General features: G+C 45.6%; 1 protein-coding gene across 7 annotated transcripts in view; it reads right to left on the bottom strand.

Annotated features, from left to right (window-relative positions):
- The window catches only part of LOC135504152 (SH2 domain-containing adapter protein F-like), a 133,172-nt gene that overhangs the window by 41,015 nt on the left and 70,887 nt on the right, over window positions 1-21,270 (bottom strand). For 4 of the 7 annotated variants that reach the window (XM_064922488.1, XM_064922510.1, XM_064922495.1 and 1 more), the window contains exon 3: window positions 402-617. In XM_064922488.1, the coding sequence (XP_064778560.1) occupies window positions 402-617 (216 nt within the window). Of the gene's footprint in view, window positions 1-389; window positions 618-21,270 lie in introns of all 7 variants that reach the window. The other 3 variants (XM_064922479.1, XM_064922503.1, XM_064922519.1) reach the window with 1 other exon arrangement.

Genomic DNA, 21,270 nt, shown 5'->3' with positions numbered 1-21,270 from the left:
GTTGACAGTGTGTTTAAGGTTAGGGTTATGTTTGGTATGACTTTGGTCACTAGCTGGCACAGCCACACTCTGCAGAGCTGCCTCCAGGGCAAGATTCATGACAATAAATGCCCAAAGCTTGACAGACACCCAGAAAAAGGCCCCACTCAGCAGAACAGACACCTGCAAATTAACTTACCGTTATGCTTCACGAGAGAGAAGAAAATGAAAATTAACAATGCCTTTCTGAAGATAAGATACCCAGAAACCACGAAAGAAGCAGTAATCACATTGGTTAATGCTGGAAAAGGGTACCAGGGCAATTAGCGGGATGGAGAGGGACAGCAGAACAGACACAGAGTGACAGTAATGTAGGGGACGTGGAGCAGGAGGAGAGGAGTGTTACATACGTGCTCTCGTACCTGCGAAGGCCTTGGAGATGCGCTCCTTCTTCCACTCCCAGGGCTGGTCGTACTCCTCCGGGGGCCTCTCGTCATCCTGCGGCAGCCGGCTCTCTCTGGGGCAGCGGGGACGCTCGCCGTCCGAGTCCCCTCCATTCTCCGCTGGCTCGTAGGGCGTGTCGTACAGGGGCAGCGACCTCAGTGACCCCTCCTTAGGCCCCCGGCCACCGCGGATCTCTGGCAAAGGAGAAGAGGGAGAGGAGGGGTAAGATTTAACAGACTGTCAATGTGGGTAAAACGATAAGGTAAAATGATACGAAGGGACTGTAATGTGAATGTTTATGTGAACAATCCAAGCAACATAGAACAAAAATAAGACCAGCTGTTATTAGCAGTTTCACTTCCAAAATATAATTTTCTCTACAAACAACACTAAGACAGCCATGATCCAACTTAGGCTAAAGGCAGCTATCCTTGGGCAGTGAGATCCAGCTGCCTCTTTACGTACAATTGAAGTCGGAAGTTTACATACACTTAGGTTGGGGTCATTAAACTTGTTTTTCAACCACTCAACAAATTTCACTATATCACAATTCCAGTGGGTCAAAAGGTTACATACACTAAGGTGACTGTGCCTTTAAACGGCTTGGAAAATTCCAGAAAATGATGTCATGGCCTTCGAAGCTTCTGATAGGCTAATTGACATCATTTGAGTCAATTCGAGGTGTACCTGTGAATGTATTTCAAGGCCTACCTTCAAACTCAGTGCCTCTTTGCTTGACATCATGGGAAAATCAAAAGAAATCAACCAAGACCTCATAAAAAACATTGTAGACCTCCACAAGTCTGGTTCATCCTTGGGAGCAATTTCTAAATGTCTGAAGGTATCACGTTCATCTGTACAAACAATAGTTTCCAAGTATAAACACCATGGGACCATGTAGCCGTCATACCGGTCAGGAACGAGACGCGTTCTGTCTCCTAGAGATGAACGTACTTTGGTGTGAAAAGTGTGAATCAATCCCAGAACAACAGCAAAGGACATTGTGAAGATGCTGGAGGAAACGGGCACAAAAGTATCTATATCCACAGTAAAACGAGTTCTATATCGACATAACCTGAAAGGCCGCTCAGCAAGGAAGAAGCCACTGCTCCAAAACCGCCATAAAAAAAGCCAGACTACAGTTTGCAACTGCACATGGGGACAAAAATTTTACTTTTTGGAGAAATGTCCTCTGCTCTAATGAAACAAAAACTGTTTGGCCATAATGACCATTGTTATGTTTGGAAGAAAAAGGGGGAGGCTTGCAAGCCGAAGAACACCATCCCAACCGTGAAGCATGGGGGTGGCAGCATCATGTTGTGGTGGTGCTTTGCTGCAGGAGGGACTGGTGCACTTCACAAAATAGATTGCTTCATGAGGAAGGAAAATGATGTGGATATATTGAAGCAACATCTCAAGACATCAGTCAGGAAGATGAAGCTTGGTTGCAAATGGGTCTTCCAAATGGACAATGACCCCAAGCATACTTCTAAAGTTGTGGCAAAATGGCTTAAGGACAACAAAGTCAAGGTATTGGAGTGGCCATCACAAAGCCCTGACCTCAATCCTATAGAACATTTATGGGCAGAACTGAAAAAGCGTGTGCGAGCAAGGAAGAGTATAAACCTGACAGTTACACCAGCTCTGTCAGGAGGAATGGGTCAACATTCACCCAACTTATTGTGGGAAGCTTGTGGAAGGTTACCGAAACGTTTGAACCAAATTAAACAATTTAAAAGCAATGCTACCAAATACTAATTAAGTGTATGTAAACTTCTGACCCACTGGGAATGTGACAAAAGAAATAAAAGCTGAAATAAATCATTCTCTCCACTATTATTCTGACATTTCACATTCTTCAAATAAAGTGGTGATCCTGACTGACCTAAGACAGGGAATTTTTAATAGGATTAAATGTCTGGAATTGTGAAAAACGGAGTTTAAATGTACTTGGCTAAGGTATATGTAAACTACCGACTTCAACTGTACCTACCCCCTGACACTCAGGACAGGGAGAGGAACCAAACATGGGATACCAACAGACATGTTAATTATTGCTGTGTGGATCCTAATCAAACTCTATACCTGCTAATAGTGATTAGCGAAGCCAAGCACACACACACACACACACACACGTAATCAGGAGAGACAGCTACAGATGCCTGTGTGTGATGGAGGCAGGTCTATATGCATCTGTGATTAACACAGTCTGTGTACGTTGTTCACCCTCTGGCTTCATAATGTTAAAGCTCAAGGTCTCAGACCATGACCCAGTGAGTAGCAGTAGCTTCAGGTTAAGAGCTATAGGAGGGTTAGCAGGGCCTCCTGGGTGCATGTTGGGAGCTGTATATGATGAAAGCCTGCCCTAGCTGATGATGAGCTGACGTGGAGAGGCGAGGAAGAGAGAGGAGATGAGCCTGGGGAGCCTGAGCACCTGTGAGTGTGTAAGGCATAGCCTGCCTGGCTGGCTGTCTGCATGCAGAACGGCATCATCACTACAGCTAAACAGCCTCGCCTGGGGTCCCACACACCACGGAACAGAACGACAGGAGAATGCCCTTCCCCATCTTCTCACCTATATCTCCCTCACCCTCTTAGTTCCACTCCATTTCCTCTCGGTATCTCTCCCTCGCTCTCTGAGACATTTATGAATGACATAAGGCAGGGTATAAATGCTAATTCTATGCAGTGCTGTATAGTGTCCCCACCTATCCAGTGAGTGAAGAGAGCAACCCATCATGCCCTTGAGAATTCTCCCTCCTCTCTCTTACACCCCCCCCCATCCAATCTCCATGTCTTTCCAGTAGTATGACGCCGTTAGCAACCAGCTCCCTTCCTCCTGGGCCGTATGATGCTGTTAGCAGCAAACTCCACCATAGAGTAACGCAATGTGAGGAGAATGAAATATTATGCCACACCACTGCATAATTGCCTTGCAGCCCAGGGGAGCTCTTGCGGAAAAATGAGAGAAGCATGGAGCCTAATGGGGCTACCCGGTGAGATTTGCCAGAAATCTCCAATGTAATCATGCGGCAGGCAAATTCTCACCCTCTTTGATCTCACAGTTAAAAGCCTTGGCATTGTGAGATCCTAGAGCGATGAGTGCCCACCTCCTGGCAGAAGAATTAACAGTGGCAGGAAGGAGAGGAAGGAGGAAAGTGGGAAGGAGAAGTGGCTGCCGGAGGACTGAGGGAAGATGAGGGGGGTGTAGTGTTTAGGGGTTTGGTGGGGAGTAAATCTTGCTTGAAGGACCCTTTAATTGGGAGCGTGTTGCCTTGGATAAACTGCCAAAGGGGCATTACGACTCCCCACCAGGCCAATGAACAAGGCTTACGGCTACTCTGTGTGGGGTTGGGAGGGGGGCTGCGGCAACCGGCAGGAGCCTTCTGACACATTGCCTCAGTGCTTTCCCAGCAGGACTGCATCCCTCCCGCCTCCCTCGTTTCCCCCACCCCCCCTCCCTACATCCCTCCCTCCATCCCTGTTGAGGCATGCTTTGTGAGCTGGGTGGGGTAACATCTGTCTGTGTAGATTACCGTGATTAGCTTGATGGTGGAGCGGAGCTACAAGTTGTTACGCAGAGCATAGCTTCCTCTGCCCTCTGACATCAGTGCCTCCGCTCAGGGTCAGGGGTCACCCACCACACCCCCAATCCCCTTCTCCTCCCCGGATGTGAGAGTTCCTCTCCAGATGGCACCTCCTCCTGACCTCCTGTCGGTTCGAGACCACTCTCACTACTAGGTAGTCCAGAATTGACCTTTGAGACCCTACATTCACCCAGTAGTAGACTGACTAAACTAGAGGACTGCTGTGTAGCAGACTCACTAAGGAGAACAGAGGACACATCTAACTCAGGGAGATTAATAACCATGCACTGCTGACTGCACAGACAACTAAACACTAAGGTCAAAAGGTTGGCTAAATGCCTCAACTCAGGTTCAGAGCTAGTGACAGAGATGGATTGAGAGAGGGGAGAGAGGGAGGGGGTGAGAATGCAGAATATTCCTTCCCTTCTCTATCGTCTCTGGTTTGTGAAATAAAGGGTTTCATTCTATTGGAAAGATATCAAGATATTGCTTGCCATAAATCCAGCGAGGCTCCTGTTCAACTTACTGAAGGAGAAGCCCTCTGGGCATATTAGCATGGCTGTACGTGGGGAACGGGTGGGAGCTGGTGGGAGCGGGGACGCTGCTCTGGATTAAATCAAAGCTATTATCTTAAACCAGCCTGGCAGCCAGGAAACCTGACCCATCACCTCCCCACCACCCCCCTTCCCTCCACTCTCTCTCCAACCTGAGACCGTGAATACATTAGACAGGAGAGGATCTTAGAAGTTAGCTAGCTACAACAGCATCTCTCTGTCTCTCTCGATCAAAGAACCAGGGCATCATGTCATCACATAAAAAAGGAAAGAACAAACAGCCAATAGTCAGTGTCTGGCTGACTACTGCCTGGACCGCCCACTCCTATAGCTCCAGAGAGGATTTGCTGTTATGAAGCGCTTGGAAGGGCACAATCTATAACAGTCTATCTGGACTTGATTGAGGGGATCTGCTCGGCACTAGTGAGGGATTAAATGTGATTGACTTTACACCCCTGGAAAACAATGGAGTGAAAGTACCCAGGCTTCCCTCAGGATTTAGTCTTTCAGCTCCTCCGAAGAATCATTCATAAAGAAGTCTGATAGTACCTTGCCTAGACTAGGGTGTATGGTGTACTATACACTAGTTGCATAGAACAGTGTGTTCATCGCTGTATTTGTCTGATATTCCAGAGCAAGCCGATACTATTCAGTATGCACTGTGATGAGTATTGTTAGGTCAGCAGACAGTCTTCACTAAGCAAGATTCTGAGGTCCCCCATTGAAGAGGCTAGTCAAGATGAAAGTGGTACCAGAGAAACAGACATATTGTAGCCAACTCAGGTTGTTTTAAAGCAAGATGTGCAGAGCCGGGAGGAAACTGCTTTCTCTTCCCAACAAGCCATTATTTCAAGTCTTGGCATTCAGCTGCTTATGAATGCGAAGGAAGGCTATTGAAGACTGGCCACCTGTAACACAGCATGCAGTCGAGCTTGTTTAGTGACAAGGAGACATCGAGCGAGAGGTTGATGAAAAAAAGCTCCCGTGCCAAGCCGTGTATCCATCCAACCGTAGCCAGCGGATTTTCTACAGCGTTTCATTTCAGTTTTTCATATCGACGTGGCCTAGCTGTGAATGCTGAGCAGAGTAGCAGACTATCAAGTGCTGGCAGTGGCACCGAGGGCTTTGAGTTATCTGCGGTCACCCAGAGGTATTGTGTGTCAGGCTGAGAGCTGGCTGACAATTGGAGGTGTCTGCTCCCTGACCCATGTCGGCACACTGCAGCGATGTGCTTGGCTCAGTCTGCTGTGAGCAGGGCTGTGAGAGCTACGAGGTCTCACTGCCTTTGGTTCCCCAGACCCCATAGAGAATAGACACATAATTGAGTCCGTCTGGATGGAATGGAACCTGAGACTGGAATGATATAGAGGGGGGGTACAAGGGTTCAGTTGAAGAGGCAATGCATTACAACGCTTATAGGTTACACCAATTTGACTACAATTTCTATTCTCTCCCATGATGTAGAATTACTGCAAATGATACATTGTATTCATCATACCGTGGTATACCTTCAGACCACCCAGTTTAGAATGTCTACTATCACATTCCAGAGGTGGAGTTGGAGGGGTGGAGGTAATGACAGGAGAAGCAGCTGGACCAGCTCTTATCTCCGTGAGTCTCTCCACAAGGCTGCTTTTGAATGTGCTCAGCGAAATCAGACATGTCACAAATGAGCACGACTTGAACTTCAATCAAATTGCAACAGCCAACTACATAACATTCCATATCATATTGTGTGAGCTCGTGCGTGACCTCTGTAGCCAGCCCCTCTCTGTTTTAAAGGATCTCTGTAGGTAGGTGGTCACTTCTTTACACTCCACTGCCCCTGGGATACAAGAGGAACACTTGCTAGACGTGTAATCAGTACAAAAGAAAGGGAGTGGAATTGGAGTCTAAATGTGTGTGTGTGTGTGTGTGTGTGTCTCCGTCGGTCTCTCAGTCAAGGTGTGTGTGTGTGTGTGTGTCTCCATCGGTCTCTCAGTCAAGGTGTGTGTGTGTGTGTGTGTGTGTGTGTGTGTGTGTGTGTGTGTGTGTGTGTGTGTGTGTGTGTGTGTGTGTGTGTGTGTGTGTCGGTCTCTCAGTCAATGTGTGTGTGTCTCCATCAGTCTCTCAGTCAATGTGTGTGTGTGTCTCTCTGTCAGTCGCTCAGTCAATGTGTGTGTGTGTGTGTGTCGGTCTCTCAGTCATTGTGTGTGTGTCTCCGTCGGTCTCTCAGTCAATGTGTGTGTCTCTGTCGGTCTCTCAGTCAGTGTGTGTGTGTCTCCGTCAGTCTCTCAGTCAATGTGTCTGTGTGTCTCTCTGTCGGTCTCTCAGTCAATGTGTGTGTGTGTCTCTGTCGGTCTCTCGGTCAGTGTGTGTGTCTCTGTCGGTCTCTCAGTCAATGTGTGTGTGTGTGTGTCGGTCTCTCAGTCAATGTGTGGTCTCCATCAGTCAAACTTAGTCAATGTGTGTGTTCTCCTGCCACACCACCAGGCGTCTCCTTTATCTGCCTCCTGCAGAAGGAACAAAAGCAGCCATGCTGTCTGTCCTCCCTCTGCTCCTCACTCAAACCGTGCCAAGCTTGTGGTGGGTAGCCTACTCCCAGAGCCCCTGCCAGCGCCTCAGACATACTTTTGCGAAGGCTGGAGGCAGATTGAACCAAGCGTCCTGTTCATTGGCGGCCTGGAGAGGAGTGAGTATTTTGAGTCTTGCTGCTCTTTCGTTGTGCTGTGTGCCTCTTTATAAACATACCTTGATGCAACTGGAAGCCGTGGCCACTCGTGTTTCAGCAGAAATATTATGGAATCTTCACTTGGCAATGACAGTTGTGGACAGAGAACTGCTTAGCTAGAGAGTCACCTGCTTATTCACAGATAGGATGTAGGCATTCAGAATGATGACACATTATGCCTATAATGGAACATATGGCTTAACCACAGCTGGTACCATACCATGATCCTAATAGGGTGCTGGTGGGGAAAGAGAAATCATACCATGATCCTAATAGGGTGCTGGTGGGGAAAGAGAAATCATACCATGATCCTAATAGGGTGCTGGTGGGAAAGATAAATCATACCATGATCCTAATAGGGTGCTGGTGGGAAAGAGAAATCATACCATGATCCTAATAGGGTGCTGGTGGGGAAAGAGAAATCATACCATGATACTAATAGGGTGCTGGTGAGGAAAGAGAAATCATACCATGATCCTAATAGGGTGCTGGTGAGGAAAGAGAAATCATACCATGATCCTAATATGGTGCTGGTGGGAAAGAGAAATCATACCATGATCCTAATAGGGTGCTGGTGAGGAAAGAGAAATCATACCATGATCCTAATAGGGAGCTGGTGGGGAAAGAGAAATCATACAATGATCCTAATAGGGTGCTGATGAGGAAAGAGAAATCATACCATGATCCTAATAGGGAGCTGGTGGGGAAAGATAAATCATACCATGATCCTAATAGGGTGCTGGTGAGGAAAGATAAATCATACCATGATCCTAATAGGGTGCTGGTGAGGAAAGATAAATCATACCATGATCCTAATAGGGTGCTGATGAGGAAAGAGAAATCATACCATGACCCTAATAGGGAGCTGATGAGGAAAGAGAAATCATACCATGATCCTAATAGTGTGCTGGTGGGGAAAGAGAAATCATACCATGATCCTAATAGGGAGCTGGTGGGGAAAGATAAATCATACCATGATCCTAATAGGGTGCTGGTGAGGAAAGAGAAATCATACCATGATCCTAATAGGGAGCTGGTGGGGAAAGATAAATCATACCATGATCCTAATAGGGTGCTGGTGAGGAAAGATAAATCATACCATGATCCTAATAGGGTGCTGGTGAGGAAAGATAAATCATACCATGATCCTTATAGGGTGCTGGTGGGGAAAGAGAAATGATACCATGATACTAATAGGGTGCTGGTGAGGAAAGAGAAATCATACCATGATACTAATAGGATGCTGATGAGGAAAGAGAAATCATACCATGATCCTAATAGGGTGCTGGTGAGGAAAGAGAAATCATACCATGATCCTAATAGGGTGCTGGTGAGGAAAGAGAAATCATACCATGATCCTAATAGGGTGCTGGTGAGGAAAGAGAAATCATACCATGATCCTAATAAGGTGCTGGTGAGGAAAGAGAAATCATACCATGATCCTAATAGGATGCTGATGAGGAAAGAGAAATCATACCATGATCCTAATAGGGTGCTGGTGAGGAAAGAGAAATCATACAATGATCCTAATAGGGTGCTGATGAGGAAAGAGAAATCATACCATGATCCTAATAGGGTGCTGATGAGGAAAGAGAAATCATACCATGATCATTTGAATGTGGGTTAAATTAAAAATAGCACAGGCAATCACAAATAATATCCTCTCTTTTTTTGCGAGTGTGTACATGTGTGCTTATTTTCTTCTTCCCGGCAGCCAGAGGGAAGGTAAGATATGCTGAGGAGGAGATGTCTTCTCCCTGAACACACTGACATGTACATGGATTCACTACCTCAGACAGCCACTGACAGAGATGGGAAAGCTGGCATAGAGATGCACAGATGAGAAAATAACAGAGAGAGCAAGAGACAGAGAGAGAGCAAGAGACAGAGAGACCGAGAGACAGAGAGACAGAGAATAACAGTGAAAACAGTAAAGGACTCACAATGTTTCACCAGTACATGAGCATCAGTATCCTGAACACTGATGGAAACAAAGGTGGAATCACTTTAGTTTTTAAAGCAATATCAGGCTACTGTCTCTTCTACTAAGTTGGCCCAAAGACAAACATCTCACCCAGCACATACAATTGAGTGTTTACTGAGGTAAAAGTAAAGTTCCTTTCATATCCTAAAGCACAAGACATACTATATCCTCCTACAAAGACATGAAAACAGCAACTCTAAATCCCTAAAGAAACTTTATTTGTTTTCCTCCACAGGAAGAGAAAACATATCGTATTTATATACTTTACCCTCAAACTGTTAATTCACCAAATACATCAGAGGACAAATCAAACCCAGGAGGGTTCACACAGCACTGACTGTCCAACGTAACACACTGCTGTAATCTGCTGCACTGTTTCTCATCGAAAAGCCTAACATCACAATCCATCCAGCAGCAACAGAAACCACCGTCAGGTCAAATCCCCGACACAATACAGACAAGCCAAAATGCAGCGTCCAATTACAATGAAATAATTGTTAGGCTTATTACAAAGCAACGGCACCCATCAGTAACTAGCTCGATCTGGGGTTAGGCATGGGATGATGTAGTGAATGTCTGAAGTATGGCGCTGCATTGTGGGGAAGACAACAGAACAGAACTGATCTACTGATGCCTCCCTGGCCTGTTTAACAGTCTGTCCCTAGCCCCCCCCCCCCAATGCAAATGGCTGTCCAGTCTCCGGCCACAGCACAGACAGCAGCATTGATTCCTACACGGGGCACAGCAGCGACTACAGCTCGTTAGGACTGTGGTGAAGGCTCATTAACATGAGATGGATTGCATCCTGGGCTTGGAAAGGTGCCCTATTTAGTCTACCTACATCAGGGTTCCCCAACTGGTGTCCCGCAGGCCGTGGTTTTATTGTCCGACCCCCATGTTTTCTGAGCAGTAATATATATTTTTTACATTGCTGGACATAAAGGTGTAAAAACAGCAGGAATTCAGCTCCAATGATTTTCTTTCAGGAAATGCCTTCCGGCTACCTGACATTCACACCCACAGCCAGATAGACTGTACTGTACATCATGATATGGCCAAAACAGCAGCAGGTACAGTGGTACCCTAACTTGTATTTTTCATCGGGTTCATTTGCTTGCCTCCTCCACATCAAAAGGGATTACATTTTGATGTCAGTGAAATGTTAAGAAGCATTGAGGTGGGTTTACAGGGAAGGAGAAACCAGGATTTACAGAGTCAGTGACAACCAATCTGAGCCCTGAGGCAGCCTGCCTGCCACCACACTTTGTGGGCTCTACAGTTGCTGGAGTCATTTTGTAAAATTCTCCATTCTGAGTAGCTGCAGGGGCTGCCTGCCACTCTCTCTGTGTCTATTGTTCCTGAGCTGAGATAAGACTGGCTCAGGATTAGAGGAGAGTGCACCCAGAGTTCAGCTCCTATGAGAAGGCTGGGGTGGGACCAGGGAGCAGAGTGGAAGAGAGTAGAGGAGGAGAGGAGCAGAGAAGTAGCCGTGACTAAGAGCAGTGTGAAGGCCAGATGTGGTTTTGCTTGCTAATCTTTCCCTGTGATCGGCCAGTGGAGGACAGGCTGGATGATGACACGTGGACGTTGTGGTGATGAATAGCCACTCGACCCGCCCCCCCACCCCTGCTGGGGGTCAACAGCCCATTAGTGGTGACGGCTGTGTTTCCAGCAACAGACAGTCAGCCCCCCCTCCCCCCCACCACCACCACAAAATAGAGAAACAGTGTGAGAGGGTGGGTGGGAGAGGTCTCTTCTAGCCCAATCTCTAATGACTTCCTTTGACAATCATCTGCATCGTTCATAGCCAAATTAACCCAAACCCCAGCTGGACTCTAAATTGGATTCTCTCTCTCTCCTCGTCTCTGGCTGTGGCCAGGAAATGGCTATTCTTTAGCAATTGGCAAATGAAATATCTTTCTCCTTATTGTACATTAATCCAATAATCTCTGCCTCCAGCACAACAAAGCAGGCAGCAGCGGAGAAATCTGTGGGAAATTAAGCTTCATCACATCGGTACTGTGGCGAGCAGACAGACAGAGAGACAGAGACAGACGGAGAGAGTGTTGTCCTCCTCAGGCTTCCTGTCTCTCATTAGTGTTGAACTGTGGAAACGCTGCCACTCTTCACACTCTCACAATCACACACCCGCTGCTAGTACCCGTGGAAACAGGAGGATCGGAACCACGCCACCACCTTTCTTGTGGCAACAGAATAACGCTGACCTCCAGTCAGCTCTAATAATAGGTACCTCAGATATAACGGCCCATACACATCACGAGGAACTGAAAACAGCCCACTGCCACGCCGCCATTCATGCCATTTCTGAATGCTATTTCTCATGTCATCACACTCATTGTCCACAACAACATTAGGACCGAATTGTAACAAATCAGAAAAGTAACACCAGTGTCTTGCTCATTAAGTCACACCGTAGCAAAACATTTTAATGTTCGTAACAGAGAACGAAAGAGAGAATTTCTGTTAGTTTTCCGTTTTACCTACTGAACACAGCCCACTTCAACATTTAGTTCCACAATGAACCATCAGTGAAGCAGAAAACCCTGGAGGCAGATATAAACACAATGGTATTTGATCCCTCCCATTTATTGGAAAAGGCTTTTAGTAAACAACCAGCCAACAGTGAGACCTGTTTGCCAATACTTCCCCTGTAGATATAGGACATTGACGCCCTCAGGGGAACATGCATTAACAGAGCTCTCTGACAATACAAATAGTTACACAGCCAACCATTCAGCCAATGACCTCACTCTAGGCTGAGTCGACCTTCAGAAGGTCATTTAAATACTGTGCAGGTGGATTACCACGGTAAGCTTCTTGCTGTGTTTCCATCATGATGTGATCTCCTTTGTCCTTCCCTTTGGCGGTATCAAACAGAACATGACCGCCAACAACCGATGAAACAGTAGGATACAACAGTCTTTCTGGAGGTAGAGAAAGTGAATCCTGCGCAGTGTGTTCAGCGAGTCCTGTTCGACTCACACATAACCCCTGCTACACTTCTTAGGGTTCTGTATCGGTCTGTTCTAGATTATAGCTTTGGCGCCTCTCCATCAACAGTGGAACGATACCGCCTTCATCCTTATAACTGATACATAACACGCTGCCAGTCAAATGTCTCTCCTTCCATGTTGTTATTTTGGCTGGACCCAGTGGTGGTGGTGTTGTCCCCTTCTGCTCCCATTAGATCAGGCCTGGCCTGGGGAGAGGATAGGGGGGGGTTGGGGAGCCAGGGCCCAGCTACTCATCTCAGCCCGGCCTGATTGCACCTGACAGAGGAGAAAGTCTCAATCAGGACTACAGTACACAGGTGATTCACTGGTCCGGTACATTTGTACCACCAAACACTCAGACAATCATAGAAGGCAGATAAGAGTGGTCCCAACATAAACCAAATGATGCCACACAAGCAAGATAACGACATTGTAATCACAGAGGATGAGAAACTACAAGAAAATAACTGATGTTGATAATAATCAGAGAGCTTTTGGGCTTTTAGATTGCGTGGGGAAAATACATTCATTGGTTACTGTTGTGCAACTCCCTCATGAGGAGCAAAACAAACAAAAACAATTCAAAAGGAGGAATAGGTTTTTCCTTTGAAAAGTAGTGAAAGCAATTCAGTACTTCTGACAGTCACTAATGAATTAATAAGATTTTGTTATTGTTCTCGTTGGTGAGAGACTAGAACAGTGACTCAGTTTGTTTGTAAATCAGCTTGGGAATGGAGATTGAGAACTAGACAACAACTGAATTAAAAAAAAAGAGCCGACAACATTGAGTAGACAACATGTCAGTCAAGTTCATAAAGGATGTCTACCCTCAGATGAACCCCCTTCCTCCGCCCACTTACATATTCACGCTATTTGCATATTGTCGGAATGAGAACATAAAAGATAAATCATTTCCCTTAATGAGGAGACCACAAAGCAGTAGTCAAGAAGAGTAAACAAAATGCTAATCGCTCCCAAGGGTTCTCTATGCACAGAATGGGCTCTTCTTGTAAACTAAAGTCATCAACCAACAAATACAAGGCAAGTCCTATGTAAATATGAACATTTAACCTGACATATACCCAATGAAATAGTATAGGCTCGACCTAATCCTTCACTATAGTGTTTTAGTTGGTGTGACATAATGCATGTTTGTATAGTTCAATATACATTAGAAGTGCAGGAGTAGTCCAGAGGTAGTTGATTGATTGGCTTGACTACGGTACAGTCCAAATGACAGGGATTATAAGTAAACATTTGTCTTATTCCTCTGTGACCAGGGTCAAATCACTTCTTGTCACTGCTGCCAATCTGAGCCCCAAATGGAAAAATCGTTAGCATTAGCATATTTAATTCAGCAGCCCATTACATCATAGCTCGGCTTGGAAATGGGATAAAGCAGAGCAGGTTTACATTCACGAGGGCACACTGTTAATCCTTAGCATATTTGTTGTTATTTTAAATCCATTTTTTGACAGGATCTAATGTCAAAAAGCATAACATTATTCTAGCATCATAGAAATCCTACCAAGCTAACAGAGTATAGAAGACTATAGTATTGTAACAGTCTGCCTGCCAGGCTATGTTAAACCCCATGTGTTTTACGATGCCGCTCTGCCTAGCTGGCTGGGCACCATGGCTGTGGCTGCAGCCTGCCACGTGGGCTTTCTCCTCCACACTACAGCAGGAGGATGGAGCTGTGCATGGAGGAGAGCTCTGCCATTCATCAGCCACCACACCATTTACATTTATAGCCTAGCTCCCCAAAAAACACCTTCGTTGAAAGTATGGGCCATTTGGGTCGGGTGGACTCTGTTCTGTTCTGCTGGCACGTTGTTTTGGACAGGCAGTGTCACTCGCCACACTAATTAACATCCCACATCCATTACCATCAGGCTTCTGAGTCACAGGGTGTTGAAACATCTCCCCCTTAGAGGACCAATGAATCACAAACCAATAAAACAGAAACCCTATCAATAAACATGAACGATGCGGAGTGAATAACCTCCGTCTCATCCCTTACTTACAATGCGGAAAAACACTGACGAGGATGGGACGCAATCGATGTGGAGACGGAACGTCGACGATATCCTGGAGGTTGTTAGTGATGCAATTCATGGGTAGGATCAGGTAGCTTCATGGGTCAGGACCCGTTCACCGCATTGGAAGTCATCCTACTTCTGTATGCCGTCAGTAACACACACTTCCCTAACCAGTCTCTCTCAGCCACTGCAGCTGTCACTGGGGTAAATATATGAATCTGTTAGAAAACTAACTCTCTGGAGAACGCTGACCTTACAAACTGAATCAGAATCGATCGTCTCATTGCGGTGTAAACCTGCCATTGAGACTGAACATGCAGAGTAGTCAGGGAGGAGAGCAGTCGTTGGGGCTGATCAGGAATGGACTGGAACTGCAGTCAACATTGGAGCAGAGACTAATCACAAGACTTTGGGAAAAGAGATGGTAAACTGGCAGTTATGTACCCAACCTGGTCTCTCTCTCTCCACTGTATACACTGCTGGTAGCAGCAGTACAATCATCCTGCATGTGGTTTGGCCCACTCCTTCACTTCAACAGGAACGTCTCCATCTGTGCCAAACTGCTTTTCACAAAATGTAGATACAAGCAGAACCAAAAGAAAGACCGGATGAATAGAGTTTAGGTTGAGAGAGTACGGTGGTTGAATAAGGGAATGCACATTTTGATTGAAGCCGTCTGTTGCCTACGTCATGATGCGAACAGCATACCACATGCCATGATACTACACACCGATCATATTATTTAATAATAAAATAACCCTAAACACACACACACACACACACACACACAAAAACACCTCAGATGATAAACCCTTCCATTAGAGAGTTCTATTCTAAAAGACCATGCCATTTCCCTGTTGTCCTGACCTCAAAGAGGCGGGCTGAATCTGCTACTCGCCTGGTATTCAGTGAATGAGAGGAGTGGCAGATGGAGGGGTGTTTTGGATTCCTCACCAGTAGGTCTGGGCATCTATTCTCAGCTGGCCAAGGTCCCGGTCAAACAACACCACTACAACCACACACACAGTTGGAAAGACAAACACACATGCAATCACATACACTTGCACAATCTTGGTGCACACTCCTCATTTCTCCACCTACAGTGTGCCAGGGGTGGGCTGACAAGACCCATCCCGCTCAGAGCTGCTTACTAACACATTCTTCTAGCTGACGTCTCCCTCCCTTCCTCACTCATACTTTCTCGTTCATCTATTTTCTTTGGGGGATACAATGAATTCCATACTGGTGAAGTGCCAAAATATCTAAGATTCCTACATCAGAGCAGAGTGGTATGTAACTATGTTCTCTCATTCCATAAATGTATAAACCACATTTCAGTGTGAGAAGGACTCAAGTAGCTAAGAGGAAATTATTTTTGATATAAATACAAGTAGTAGCAGAACACAGTACTAAGGAAGCTCTGTGTGCCAGGAAGCATGTGCTTTTGATTCATGGCGAGTATGTATGACAGTGAATGTGCTTACTCGAGTGCAGTTTTCACATGAAGGCTTAGGTGTGTGTGTGGTGTGTGTGTGGTGTGTGTGTGAGTGTAGAGTTGGCTGGGCCTCCAGTCCTGTGGGTGTGCAGATGAAAGACTCCACTGACTTCTTGCACTTCCTGCTGAGACACAGGAAGCTGCCAGATTCCTGTCAGGAAGGGGAGGAGCTAAACTCTCATGAATCCCAACTCAGATTCTCTCTCTCTGTATTCCAACAAAACCCCTGTCAAAGAAAATGGTTTCTTGCACCTGAGTGCACAGAGAAACATTTTGTGAAACAGGTTAAACCTTTTACACAGTGTACCATCGGCGTTAAATCTCAGAGGAGGTGCAGAGAGCCCTTGCCATCTGATTATCACTCTCCTTGTGTAATGACATTTTCCTCTCCTGTTGTCTGAATTCCTGTCGACACACGGCAAAGGATGTGGCCTCAGCAAACACAGTCGTAGCTGCTGAATGATGGCTGACCTTTCTCCCGGCAATATGTGAGACATGAAGCCTCAGGACAGATGAAAGGGAAGGACTAGAGTGGCAAATATCCCTGGAAGTATTGATGAGTAGGCCAGCCAGGGCTTCTCCTGAACAATAGCATGGATCAAAAGATGTGTGGTTCAGGTCTGGGTCTATTCTTCTGTCTACATAAAGCGTGTTTTGTTCTTTTAAAAGAGTCTGGTCGGAATGGCTGTCTCGTTGGATTCCCGCTGCACATTAATAACCTTCAATAGCTATTCAGGGTCCATTTGAACAGAGCGAAGACTGAAAATCTGCCGTCCCCTCTGGGTGAAGCACTGATACACTCACTGATACACTCACATGGGCCATGTATTGCAAACAGGGCAATTCAATTATGGCAAAGGCATTTGATCACTCTGAACAAAGAGGGTGTCTCGGTTTAAAAGGCTAATTTATCACCATCAAGGACTGTCCTATGTAAATGGGGGAATTAGGTATCCTGACTGTTTCCAAGAGGTGACACATCACAGCTTCCTAGAAATATGAGTCATTAAGCTGATTAGAAACTCCCTCGAGAAGGAGTCATGCATCACAAGAGAACACAGTTTACTTCTACTTTTTACTGTTTCCTCATTAAACAGGACCAAGAGGGTTAGCAATGACCTTCACATCATCTTAGATCATGTGGTCTCATGACTGAAAGAAGGAGAAGTCTATCTACATTTCCTTTTCAATCCAGCTCGAAGAATCATTTCAGATTCATCACAACCGCTCGGTCAACGTACAAAGACAAAAAAGGAAGAATCGTGTTTGGTCTACACTCTAGATTTATTTTGCACTGATGGAGACAGTACCAGTAGAGAGAAGGACGGGAGAAGAGAGAAAGAGTCAGAGAGAAAGGGGAGGGAGGATTAGAGAAAGAGTCAGATAGAGAGGGAGAAGGAGAGAGAGCAGCCTTCCATATTGAGCAGTCCTCTGCCAATTGACCCACTGGCTCCCATTCTGGACTGTGACCCTCCGCTGCTCTCAACAGCACACAGGGTGATCTTGGGTAATTTGGTTGCTTGTTTGGATAATCCATCATCTGCCACACTGTGGGCTCTCATACCAAACACCAAACCATATGAGGGCAGATTACAATGAAGCTGATTCAAAACAGACAGAAATAACAGAAGAACATTCATCTGCGGGAAAACAATTATATGAACACAGAAGGTTTAGAGTCTTAGCTACAAGACACTTAATGAGAACTAGGCCTCATACATTATGTAATAGCTGTAACGTTTAATAAAGTCATAAGTGAGATGCTGTTATGAGACTGGGCTGTCTGCTTAATAGGCTTCTTTAACCATGTCATTACATCAGTATAGGACATGTGTATTGGTGTGATCCAACAGCTCTCTCTCTCTTTATGCTGTATGTGGAGGCCAATAACACTCAGTCTCTTTTACAAGAAGCATGTCACATAGTTAAAGAAGGGAAGTCTATATGAAGATCTCTCTCTCGCTGGTACAACTCTTTACAACCTGCCGTCACTCAGTGAGTCAGTCAACCGCTGCTAATTTCACACCCTGCAAAAGTGCCAATTAAATGTGAATAACATTATCGCTAAATATAGAAGGTGCACTCACTGGAGCTGCCCTTCTTCCATATGATAAAAATGACAATTACGCTTGTGGGTTTCCTGTGACAGGAAGACATGGCTGCCTGCCAGGATGGAATCACCAGTGAAGGGAGTGATACCCTGGTATTGTTAGCTGCTTTCACTGATGTCCCTGTCCTTCACTTCAATTCCCAGTCAACATTAACATGTCCTCTCCCACAGGGTTTATGGAGCAGTATGGAACGCGCCATCAGGCACACGCACACGTCCAATGCAACCTCCCTAAAAGAATATTTGGGAACACGCTGCAGAATTGCAGGAAGTCAAACATTGTCTGGGGAGTTCAAAATGTGACACGGTAGTGTGAGAGTTAAGTGAAGTAGTGTGCCACAGTATCACTTCTGAAACAGAGAGAGCTTTGATCCCGTCATTTGACCACCCATCCACTACAGACCGTAGACGATTAACACAGCCTGTCCCTTGGGGCGGCAGAGTAGCCTAGTGGTTAGAGCATTGGACTAGTAACCGGAAGGTTGCAAGTTCAAGTCCCCTAGCTGACAAGATACAAATCTGTCGTTCTGCCCCTGAACAGGCAGTTAACCCACGGTTCCTAGGCCATCATTGAAAATAAGAATTTGTTCTTAACTGACTTGCCTAGTTAAATAAAGGTTAAAAAAACATATTTAAAAAAATCATCAAACACGACCTTCATCCTTTGATGACATAACAACGGCTTCAAACTTCTACTGATGATCAGGAGAAAAACCAGAGGAATTAGTCAGAGCAGTTTAATGGAACTAAGTATGTACAATGAGTTTAATAAAAGATGTTGGCTCAATAAAAGAGGGTAGCTAAGCCACCTGGCCAAACCCAGTTATTTGTCTCTTCTATTGCAAAGGTCAACTCAGCGAGCTCACCACAGAAGAGCATCGTTGATTATCATACCATGTGAAAATCCATCTCAAACTTCCCCCTCTGCAATTCAGCAGTCTTAGATCATGAATCATACGTTTGATTTGTTGCTTGTTTATGCCCGGGGTCAGTTATACCAGGCACATGGGAAGCGTCACCTTTTGAGCTATTGGATTTTTGTAAGTGACCTTTAGGAATTCAGCAAATAAAGTTGGGATTCAGAATAACCTCGTGGGAGTGCAAATGAAAGCAAGGACCGAATGATCAAGGATAGGAGGGGGTCTGTGTGAGAGGGAGAGAGTCTATAGGTAAGAGCAGACGTCCACCAGACAGCTTTCATCTTCCCAAGACTACGTGATGGGACCCATTTCACACACAGACAGAGAGGTGAAGCACACACTTACAGTTCATAATGCTATACATGAGGTCCTCCCTACCTCTCCTCTATTGTGTTCCATTCTATACACTCTGTGGCTGAGAGCACGCTTTTCCTGGGAAGTGTGCTTTCAAAGAAGGCTTTGAAGTGTTCTTGAAAGTCGCCATGAGAGGGCAGGGGAGGTACAGTATTGTCTAAAAGAAGGAAGTGATCTGTCCCAGCCACAGGTCAGTGCTGAGAATAAGCCTGGAGATGATGACAGCACAGGGGGCTGAGGGGTGAGTAACTGGGAAGGAGAGTGGAGGGAGGACAGTGTTGCCGGGCCGCCAGGCTGCCTGGCTGAGTACCACAGTACAGCCATCAAGACCAGTCATGGAGAAAACCACGTAGCCACAACCTCAGTTGAACGACAACGACATGTTAATATGTCTAGAGAAATTGTGGTAGTATTTTATGACAGCAGCATCTAAAAACAGGTATTTGATTTTTTCAGAAAGTTTGATGTGTTTGAGTGATGATTGAGTTGAGGGCTGGGCCAGCGTTGTAGGCTACTTCAGGGACTAATTTAACAAAGCTTGGACCAGCGCAGAACGAGCATCTGCAGAATAATGCTAACACAATCCCCTGAATGCTGGAGTGCAAATTGCTGTAATGAAGCTATTTCATTACCGAGACAAGCATTGCTGAATAAACAGGAAAAACAACTCGTAGTGCTTCATGAGCCATCTGTGGAGGTGCTTTGGCAAAGAGTGCCGCAGTGTTTACAACACTGATGGCAGGAGGGACACAGAGGATGTCTACTGGAGTGGAATAACGTGCTGCTCCAACATCTCCCTATCTTACAACATCATTAACGTAATGTAAATGCACAGTACGGGTGGGAGTTTGACAATATTTTTAAAAATGCAGATCCTGAAGTAAGGCTAGATACTGGATTCATATACGTTCCAAGATAGATTTGCTGTAACCTGTTGCTCCAAATCCCTTGCTTTTCCATAAACACTGTAAAAGAGCTACACCTATTTATTTTTTTTAACCTTTATTTAACTAGGCAAGTGAGTTAAAACAAATTCTTATTTACAATGACGGCCTTCCCCGGCCTTCCCCTAACCCGAACGACACTGGGCTAATTGTGCACCGCCCTATGGGACTCCCAATCACGTTCAATTGTGATACAGCCTGGAATCGAACCAGGGTCTGTCGTGACGCCTCTAGCACTGAGATGCAGTGCCTTCGACCGCTGCGCCACTCAGGAACCCATAAAGACCTAACATTATCTCAGCATCGACACAACGGACTTCAGGTACGAGACGACAATCACGTCATCTTGTTAGGGAACACATCAAATCAAATTTTATATGTCACATGCGCCGAATACAACAGGTGTAGACCTTATAGTGAAAAGCTTATTTACAAGCCCTTCACCAACACTATAGTTGTGAGAGAGTTCACCTACACCTCTGTAGAGAAAAGGAGCCTGTCCAGGCACATTAGTTAGGTATTATATATCTGCTGCAGTGTGCTGGATCATGTCCTCTGTGTGTAGATAGATACTTCCCAGCAGGCAGCTGAAACGCTGCTAATCCTTGTAAAAAATAAACAGACCTCCTTTTAGCATGAAACAAAGCCAAGGTTTCTTCTTAAGACAGGAAGCAAAAATAAGCAAAAGTCCTGAAATGTCTGAAATACACACTCACACACGACAGAGGTAGAATCCTGACTCCAGATGTCCTTTGATGATTCAACAGAGAAAGCAGCCTTCATCTAGCCAATCAAGTTGAAAACATTGGGATGAAAAAGATACAAGAAAAGCTGAAGTACACATTGAAAAAAGCCCATGTCCTGCTGGGTTTGGGGACTTTGCAGAGCGAGAAGGAAACAGGCCTGAAAAGCTGGCCCACTTAGCTTCTTGGAAGATGGGCTCTATGTTTGAACAGAGGCCAAGGGAGTCTTAAAAGTGTATAATCATTTCCTTTACGGTGGGTGAATGCAGTTCATACACTATGTTCAGACTGATGTAAAGGACATCTCTAAGAGGTGTGAGACGTGTGTAACTTGTAATATTGTGAAATCGAGGCAGCCCCTTTTCTTTGAGCTCTGACCACGACACAGGA

This window comes from Oncorhynchus masou, chromosome 2 (genome assembly GCF_036934945.1).
Source record: "Oncorhynchus masou masou isolate Uvic2021 chromosome 2, UVic_Omas_1.1, whole genome shotgun sequence".
NCBI lineage: Eukaryota > Metazoa > Chordata > Actinopteri > Salmoniformes > Salmonidae > Oncorhynchus > Oncorhynchus masou.
Note: the sequence above shows the minus strand (reverse complement) of the source record. Positions and strands in the feature narration are given on the sequence as shown.